The 10,008-nt window shown below is 42.6% G+C and overlaps 1 protein-coding gene across 1 annotated transcript in view; it reads right to left on the reverse strand.

Annotated features, from left to right (window-relative positions):
• The window catches only part of KIF18A (kinesin family member 18A), a 100,104-nt gene that overhangs the window by 85,926 nt on the left and 4,170 nt on the right, over nucleotides 1–10,008 (reverse strand). The window contains exons 2-5 of the mRNA XM_018568241.1: nucleotides 8,936–9,093; nucleotides 4,714–4,818; nucleotides 2,905–3,015; nucleotides 349–546 (exon numbers count right to left, since the gene is read on the reverse strand). Of these exons, the coding sequence (XP_018423743.1) occupies nucleotides 349–546; nucleotides 2,905–3,015; nucleotides 4,714–4,818; nucleotides 8,936–9,093 (572 nt within the window). The remainder of the gene's footprint in view (nucleotides 1–348; nucleotides 547–2,904; nucleotides 3,016–4,713; nucleotides 4,819–8,935; nucleotides 9,094–10,008) is intronic.

The following is a 10,008-nucleotide window of genomic DNA, read 5'->3' on the forward strand; positions in this document are numbered from 1 at the left end:
TGAATGCATTTTTAAGCATTAACTCCTGAGTTTAGTGTCCCTTTAAAGAGGAATGTGGGAGGGTTGCCCAACTTTGCAACATTATTTTGAAAACAAACTCTAGCTGGCCAAATAAACACACAATTCAATAAAATATAGGAGGTATATAACTCATAACCTGCCCAAGCATTTGTAGCTCTGTTCAAGCAGTCATGTGATCCATACATTCCCGGCACAATACATAACCAGGTCGAAGAATTCAATTTTCTTTGGCAAATGGCAAAAGGGCTTGTCAGGACAAACTGACTGTAAGTAGCCCGATGCTTAGGACAAAAGACATTATGAAGACATAGGCAATGAATATCTCACCTTAGGATCTGCCAGAGCATTGATTACATTCCCAAGAGCCAACAGTGAGCGATTGATGTTTGTGCCTTCGCGCAAGCGGTCACCCTTGGCATTTGTAGCGCTTGCTCGCTCTGAACCAGCCAGATCGATTAGGCTCATTTTGGCAATGCGGACATTTTGATTAATACTGGCACTTTTGTCTTGTTGCCTCAAGTATATCTAATGAAAAGGAAACAGCATAAAAATGTTTTCAATAAGTTTGCATTTGTTATGTTTGTCAAAGCAGAAAAGGAATTTCCAGGAAAACAGATGCACCTTATTCGCAAATTTTGAGGTTTCTTGTCCAAATGAGAGAGCACCACCAAAAGGAACTATATTATAGTAATTATTCCATCCAAAATAACAAGCTATCGTATTTCATGGTTCTGACTGTAACCACCCGAATCACTGCTTAAAGTGACACTAAACGCAGGAGTTAAATCTTTGATTGTAAAAAATGCATTTTAGTACCCTAAAGGTGCCCATACACCTTACAATTATCTGCAGATTTTCTGTGGTCAGATGGATAAAATGCAACAGATTGGCCCAGGTGTAGATTACTCCATCCACACAGTTAAGTGTAGATGGAGGAATCTGTTGCACCTTTTCCATCTGACCACAGAAGATATGCAGATAATTGTAAGGTGTATGGCCAGCTTAAAGTGACATTAAAGGATTATTTTTTCCCCCTCCCCCCAATGTTAATGTCAGCATTTCCCTTAAATGAGGTCTCTTAATCCGATCTTCTTTCATGATGTTTTCATCTGTCCCTCCAGCGGTGCGGCGCCTCTCCGATCCAGCGCTGACTCCTCTCTGCTTGCAGGCACTGAAGAAGAAAGAGAAGAAAGAGAAGAGAGAGAAGAGAGAGAAGAGAGAGAAGAGAGAGAAGAGAGAGAAGAGAGAGAAGAGAGAGAAGAAAGAGAAGAAAGAGAAGAAAGAGAAGAAAGAGAAGAAAAGGAGGAGGTACTTGTACCTTTTCTCTGACTGCCGCGCGGATGTCACCCAATTGAAAGCATATAGAATTGTGTTTCTCTCATTAACCTAATTAACATTTGAAAGCAGAAGCCAGGTTTTTAATGCTTTAACCCCTCACATTGAAACGCTTAAGTTGAGAAACTCTAACCCTAGTAAAAACAAAATTAAACTGCAAGAAGCATTTTTTAAATATTTTTTTTTAGTCTATGCTAAGTGAATAGGAACATGTAACAAATCTAAAATGGGTGTTATCCCAATTTGGCAAGCTCTAGTCTCTGGAAGCCATTTCCCTCACTCAAGCATCCAATATGCTAGCTGACCCAATGTCAACAAGGCGAAGACGTCCACCAACTTTAAAGAGTGGTAGCGCGCCTTATGCGGAGAAAGATTATTGCGAGAGCTTGGGTACTTGGAAGTCCAAGGTTTGTGGACAGAATGAGTGCCAGGCTTTGAAGTTTGCATCGGGGAATGATCAAAGAACTCTTCTCGGCCTCTGAACAATGAGCATTCTTGGGCTTTTTCTGTTGGGGCAAATGGGTACTCATGCCCCTGATGACATCCTTAATTAGGGTACAGCTATGAAGACACACTTAAAGGGCATGCAAAGCAGGCGCTTTTTGTAAGTCGGTTCTGCAGCCCATCACTTAAGCCAAAAGAGTTCTGCTCATGTTCACCAACAGGGACATTATACAGGAAATGAGACAGGCAACCTCTAACAATCTGTCCATGCAGTAGCTCAAGGAAGCAGGCATGAGTTTCAGACACTGAATAACTAAAAGATTTGTTTGAATTGTAACCAGATACCTTCTGATGACCTTAGTCCAATCAGCTGAAAGCTTGGCAGACTAAATTCGCAGCCATGGTTAGTGGATTGTGAGCAGGAGGCACTGAGAGCAGCAGGAGTGTTCTCCATGTGGCACAGATCTGACATGTTGCATTGAAAGGCAGGGGCATTGTAGCTCAAGATACAAGGTTAATGCTTGAATACTCACGAATAGGCTGCTGGCAACAGGAACAGATTCGGGCTGCCTCTCTTTTCCTAGACTCCTTCTAAGAAGCCCAAGCAAGCTGTCCATTGCTTAAGAACAGCCAAACCAGAGCCACTGAACGCCTTCAACAAAACCCTTTACTCCACAAGCCCCATTTAGGATCAACCTCAAATGCATCTTTCCATCTAAACCACCTTGAAGTTCTTGTGGCAGTGTACTGTAGTTACAGACTCCACTTGATCCACAGCCTTCTGGTAAATTCAGTTGGTGACAAGGCTGTGGAGAGGTAGGGGCATGCTGCTATTACGGTTAAAGTCAGGGAAAAAAGGTTACACTGGGTATAAAAAGAAGAAACCCAATCTAGCTAGCAATATAGAATATTTAGATTGCTACTTCCAAAAACAGTACAGGCTACCATATGGTTATCCAATACCTGTTCAGCAACATCTCGTGTCCGTTTAGTGCAAAATGAACCAGGAGATGTAGCTTTTTGTCCACTTTTACAAAATTTCCTCCACACTCCAGTAATGGGATGCTAATGTAAACCGAAGCAATTTAGTTATTTATTTCTTACCTGAAACACTGCATGAGATCGAGAAGATGTGGCGTTGACATCAGTGGGATGCTGCGTTCTATTCTTATTACCATAGTCAAGCAACTGGAGAATCTCAATAGCTGATTTTGGCTGTAGAAGGTAAAAAGAAAACAAAAAAAAAAAAACTGTAAAATGTAGGTAAAACAAATTTCTGCATGACCATTTGTTCTCTGTCAACGAGAAACTGCACTTTAAAACGAACACTTTTTCTGCAGAACTGCTTAAAAGAGAACTATGGGGTAAGTGTTCTTCCCCATAGTTCTCTTTAGGGTCACAGGAGGACATATACTAACCTCCTCCTGTGACCCAAAGCTCAGTATATAGTGAACTATTGCCCGCGATATACTGCGAGCGCGCAGCTGGGACGGATCCCGACATTACTGTCAAGATCCACCCAGCTGCGCGAGTGACAGCTGGCTCTGCCCATCTAGGAGGCAGAGCCAGCTGTGACCACCCCCTCTCCAGTCTGTTCCGTCACTCAGCGCTGGAGGATCGGAGAGGGAGGAATCCCTGCAGGAAGTGGTGACGGACAGTCACCACTCACTACAGGGAGACAATCGAGAAGTGAGCAGATCGGTGCATGTTTCTGCTTACTTCCCGATTGATAGAGCCGTCCTGTGAGATCTTCTTTGTCACAGGTCGGCTCTAACTATGAGGATGAGTGGAAATCACTCGCCTCATATTTCTCCTTTAAGACCCCTAAAAATACCCTCTAAATAATACTTTAATCTTAATTTCTAAAGCATGGATGGTTGCTATGAGCAATAGCCATTCACCAACAGCAGACATCCATTAAATGTGTTGTCTCACTAAACTCCTATTTAAGATCATTGGCGGATAGTGTGAGCCATGTCAGTGCGCACACATTTCATTTAAAAAAATGACTGACATGGAAGTGGATGTCTGCAAAAGGCTTGATTGCATAGTAATCTGATGTCAAGCACTCGGCTTTCCTGGGAGGGAGCAACAACAAGGTGATGTAAATTGCACCGCCTGGAAGTTGGGGCCAAGGTAAGCATTTTTTTTATTTTTACACTTGTTAAAAAAAAAAAAAAAAATAGAATTTTTTATTTGTGGGGAAGGGGGGGCTGTTACCAAAGCCGACCTTCAATTCAATTTTCATGGAAGACCCCCATTAACACTGAGGTTGTTTCTCATAGCAACCATGGTGCTCCCAGCACAATAAAAAGGAATACAGTCGACCCCCGAAATTTGTGGTGGTTATGTTCATAGAGCATCCGCGAATTGTGAAAAACTGCGAATTTTGAATGTGGTAAAAAATATTTTAGTTAGAGGCGTTGTGCAACATTGAAACTGTCACAGGTCGGCTCCATTGATCGGGAAGTGAGCGAACATATACCATTGCTTGATCACCTCCCTGCAGTGAGCGGTGACTGTCGGTCACCACTCCCTGCAGGGATTCCCCCCTCCTCTCTGATCCTCCAGCGCTGACTGGAGGAACGGATGGGGAGGGCACAGCTGGCTCGGTTTCTAGAAAGGCAGAGCCCGCTGTCAATCAGCCAACTGGGTGGATCCAGACAACATGAAAATTCCACAAAATTCTCACAGGTGTATGGCCAGCTTAAGCGTCAGGTTTGTAGAAGAGCGAGGTAATAATCATAAAAGATAAGAGCCTTAACTGTTAAGTAGCATTCTACATTTCCAGTTATAGATTTCTTGCTTAAATCAGTAATTAGCTTCAAAGCTCAGTACTGCGTTACATATTAGTGCTAGATATAGAAATGGTCATAAGATTTAGGTGGGTGGAAGGAATTAGCATGGCTTTACCTGATGCAACGATAATCCTTGTACAACCACTCCTTTCTGAGCATCCTCTCGCACAGCAAGGGGACCAGAGTTTGAGAGAAGGTCACGGATTTGCTCATTGTACACCTACGCAAAGTGGGAGAAAAGCTCTATATTATATAAATAAATCCAAATTAGAGTCAAAATCATAATACAATAAAAGGAGTACCATTCAGAAACAAATACCGTATATACTCGAGTATAAGCCGTCCCGAATATAAGCCGAGGTACCTAATTTTAGCCAAAAAAACTGGGAAAAAGTATATAAATGGTCCATATAGTGAGCTTGGTGACAAATTATTCTCGTTAAGGTCACTGCAAAGGACAAGGGGGAACTCTGCGTCTGGAGGAAAGAGGATTAACCTTTGCATTCGGAAAGGATTCTTCACAGTTAGTGCTGTGAAAATGTTGAACAGACTCCCCCAGGAGCTAGTTCTAGCTAGCTCGGTTAATTGTTTTAAAACAAATCTCAATGTATTCCTAAATGCACAGATTATTACTGGATACAGAGTTCTTATAGGTATATTAAGCACCAGAGATTGTTGCTCCAGGGAATATCCGATTCCTTTATGGGATCAGGAAGGAATTCTTTTCCCCTGTTGGAGCAAATTGAACCATGCTTTGAGGTTTTTTTTGCCTTCCTCTGGATCAAAAGTGGGTAGTTGTGGGCATTGCGTTCTGTTTAGGCTTTTTTTTTTCCTTCATCTCTCTATAGGTTGAACTCGATGGACATGTGTCTTTTTTCAACCTGACTATGTAACCCAAGGACCCAAAGAAGCCAGCACCAAAATACCCAGTGTCGGCTGGTGCACAGAGGGATCTGGCCTCACCGATCCCCCTGTGCTCCAGCACCAGCCAACACTGGGTATTTTGGTGCTGGCTGCTTTGGGTTATTGTAGAACCGAAGACAAAACTTTGTGGGGGGACGGGGCACTGCATCAAAAACCTGATAGGGTTCTTCTAATCCCTTTCCACTATATTCAAAACAAAACAACAACACACAAAAAAAAAAAAAAAAAAAAAAAGGAGAAAATGGCCTTCTCACTTGTTCCACCATGGCTGCATAGACTGGCTATTTTGTATTGGCTGAGCTAGAAGCAGGAGTGATACATATAATTGGGTTGGGGGGTAATTTACACAGACATGGCCACTTTGCCCAAAGCTTATCTTTGGAAAACTGTCCAAAGGAGAGAAGATACAAAAGTATTTGAGCAACCATAATCGATTGCATACGTTGGCAGCAGTAAAGCAGTTGTTAATAGGTTACATGACCCCATAAAAACCCCAGACTTAAGAAAATACAACCTTCACCTCTAGGGATGCACCGATACTAGTATCTGTATCGGTGCCGATGCCGAGTATTTGGGCGACTTACTCGTACTCGCCCAAATGCTGATGCCTACCCCGATACTTCCTGTATCAGGAAGCCGGGCAGTGCGTCAATACACACAGCCCAGGTTCCTGATTGGCCGGGAAGCTGACTCCATGCACCCTCGTCACATGTGACGAGAGAGCATGGAGCTGGCTTCCCAGCCAATCAGGAAGCCGGGCAACTTGTAATGACGAGGGATCATCGTGCCGGCTTCCCAGCCAATCAGAAGCGCCCAAAGTGACGAGAAGCATGGGGACGGCTTCCCTACTAATCGGGAAGCCGGGTTGCAAGTCTTTACACGCTGCCCAGCTTCCCGGCTAATCAGGAAGCCAGGTGGTGAGTCAAACATGCCACCTGACATTCTGGTACTAGGTATCGGCGAGTACCGAAAAAATAAATGATATCGGTATTCATACTCGATACCGAAATACCGGTATCAGTGCATCCCTACTCACTTTTAAAACTATAAAAATCAAAAATCAAAGGGTGCACAAATATGCAGTAAACAGCCCAGCAGAGGCTGCAGGTGTAATTTTGGCCATTGAAACTGAACGCAATGCATACTTGTCCCTAAAAGCTTTATTCTGGAGTTCATGAAAATATGGTCAGCTTACAACGAACAGCCATCTAACTTACTGAATTACATTCCTTACCAACAATGTGTTGTTTGTGCTAATAAGGATGTAAATCTTCGATACACAGTAAAATGAGAGCGCGCTGAGCAGCTGCAAGTGGCTTCTAGAAATACATTTATGTTGTTTTGATGTAAAGTACCAATGAAAGCGCTATTATAGATTACTGCTATGGAAAAAAGGGGCTAAAGAGAATCCATGCTGTTCTTACAAGAGCTCAAGAAAGTCACCATATAAAAGAAAGATTTGTAATAAGGACATTTTTTATACATCAAAGAGATATCTTTCCCAGCCAAGCGAGCCTTACAAATAGTCACATACAGAAGGAACAGGACAAAGCCCTTAAAGGGCCATTCCACATAAAACTAGCACTTCAGTTGCTGGAGAGTTCAAGCTCAAGTAGAGTAGAGAAAAATGGGGGAGATCTAGCCCTAATCTGAGAGCATGTGCAGGATGTTTGCACAGTCCGATGCATACTTACCTCACAAGTGTCCCCTTCAGTGCTGTCCAATGTATGCTGTCTGCCGCTGCAATGTCCCCTGCCACCACCACCTCGTCTGTTTCTACTTTTGAGTCCCCTGCTGCCCGTACAATCATGTCTATGCACAGGAGTCTCCAGCACCAGGTACTTCCCAGAATCTTACAGATGCCGGGAAGAAGTCAGAAAGTAAACTGCATGGCGTATATGCTATACAGTATACACAGAAAGTAAAAAAAAAAAAAAAAAAAACGGTTAAAAAGCGACAAGCGGGTGTTTTTTGGAAAAAAAAGACTTTGCAGGTCTCCTCTGCCAAAAAAAAAGATCTACTTTCTAACAGTTTTGTTCTTTTTAAGGTTTACTTACACTTTAAAACCATTTCAAATCCTATTGGTGAGATATATGCACATGCTGTGTCCCACATTCAGACTTTCCATCATGGACAAATCAAGTGGCAGAACATGCAAAGGAGGAAAAAAAAAAAAAAAAAACCATGCAAACCTGCCAGAAAGAAAGGAACAGAGGCAGGAATATCGTGTGGATGAAGTATCCAAGACATATTGGAACATAAGGTTTGGCTCAGCCCACTAGGCTCCACTGAACACAAAACAATGATTATGGACTGGCAGATTCCTTAGAAGGGTTACATATGTTACAAACTAGGGATGCAGCGAAATGTCAGCCCGCCGAAAACATATAGGCCAAAAATGGCACTTTTGGCTAAATGCCGAAAGTGCCATCTTTCAGTTAAAATTACCTGCTTTCTCTTCCCCCCACTGGGCGCTGCTCTGTGCCCCCTCTAACACAGCGCAGCATCCAGCAGGGAGGAAACTGTCAGAGGAGGACGAGCGGAGGCCGGCGTGCCACAAGAGGCCGGGCTCTCCTCCCGCTCAGCCTCCTGTGACAGATCAGTAGATAGGTGTGGGGGCGGAGATAGCTGTCACAGGAGGCCAGGTCAGCGTTGCAGGGGAGGAGTCAGCTGTCAAAAGGAGACTGAGCTCTCCTCCCTGCTCGCTCAGCCTCCTGTGACAGCGTGTCAGGAAGCAGAGCGAGTATAAGCAGTCACTGAACAGTGATTGCTTGTAAATAATTGAGGACAGAGTATGAACAGGAATTGATCTACTTCACAACACTTCCTGTTCATACAGGATTGTGGACATGGTAAACATAATATTTCCACAAGTTATGAATGAACAGGAACCCTCAGTATAGAGGATTCCTGTTCATTTATAACAGGGGCTGCAGAAAAAGAGATGAGGACGTAGTCCTCCATCTCTTTTTCTATTTTAAAAAAGGAAATATCAGGGGTCTGTTTAGACCCCCAATATTTCCAAAGCGCCTGTGACAGTAAAAGTGAAAAAATAAAAAAGTACTTAATCAAAATAAAATATTTTTTTTAAAGGGTTAGGAAAAAAAAATAGGTTTTGGCCTGAAATTTTTTTTATATGTCATTTTGGTCCACCTCTATTACAAACTGATTGTAAATCTAAAGTATGCTGTGAAAACAAGTGTGAAGTACAACCCCCATATAACGTGAAAAAATTTATTTTGATAAGCCCTACTTCATAAAAAGGGGTCTTATACAATAACATTGTACCCAGTGTGGTCATCTATAAACTTTAGATATCACCAGAGTTAAAGGAACTTTAACTTATATAAAATACATAAGATCATGCATCTACGAAATTATACATTGCATTAAACAAAAAAGTGGGTGCAAACCTCCAGGTAAGAGACAGCAATGTTGCAAATCTTTTCATCCTTTAAGCTGTCCATTCGGCTGTAGAGGTCCATCATTGTGAGATACATGACTCCAGGTTCTGTGGAGCAACCCAGCATAGTATGGGTCTTTCCTGCTCCTGTTGCTCCATAAGCCAATACTAGATGGGCAAAAGGGTAGATAAAAAAGCCTTTATTCCAAAATTGTTACATGTATTTCAGTAGATCTAGTAGAATTTATCAAACATCTTTAGATCATTTGCATACCATTAATAACAGATGGGTTGTGTTGGTCAGGCTCCATTGTACTTAAGAGGGCTGTCAATAATATGTGAGGGCTGAAGGGGTAGCGGTTTGGGCAAGCTTTCAGGAGAGGGAAAACACTAGGACCACATCACCAGCGTGCAAATTTTCAATCACATTCCAATGAGCAAGGTGGAGGCAAGTAGATGAGGCAAAGCTGCATGGTCTGAAAAGTGGCTTCACCCAGTGTCTAAACTACTACTACTGCTACTACTACTGCTACAGGCATGTAAACAAGATATCTATAACATTCCTGCCAACCATAATAAACATTGTAGCGTTTGTAAATAACCTGGAGCACCAGAGCCTTCAGCATTTTTCGTCTACCCCATGTTATGCATATTCTTATATTCTGTTTTTCAAGATACATAGGGATAATTCAGTAGTTTTATTGGATACAATGAGGGAAATGTATCAAAACTGGAACAGTCAAAATCTGGAGCAGTTGCCCAGGGAAACCAAAGCTGCTCGCAAAATTGATCAGTTAAGATTTGAAAATGATACAGAGAAGCCGATTGGCTGCTGTGCACAGCGGCTCCAGATTTGATATATTCCCCTCAATGTATTTTTATTTCTGAGGTTTTAAGTAGGGAGAAATAGAAAACTTAGAAAGGGTAAGTTCACATTTTCCAAAATGTCCCCAGCACATTGCTAAGCACTATTCAGGTGCTAAAAAAACTGCCCATAGCATACCTGTAGGTCCTGCATGCCTGCCTGAAAAAAGAGAAGTAGGTGGTCGACCCCCCCCCCCCCCCCTCGCTGTGTGATACAAC

This window comes from Nanorana parkeri, unplaced genomic scaffold, assembly GCF_000935625.1.
Source record: "Nanorana parkeri isolate BGI_ZX_2015 unplaced genomic scaffold, ASM93562v1 scaffold1159, whole genome shotgun sequence".
Lineage (NCBI taxonomy): Eukaryota > Metazoa > Chordata > Amphibia > Anura > Dicroglossidae > Nanorana > Nanorana parkeri.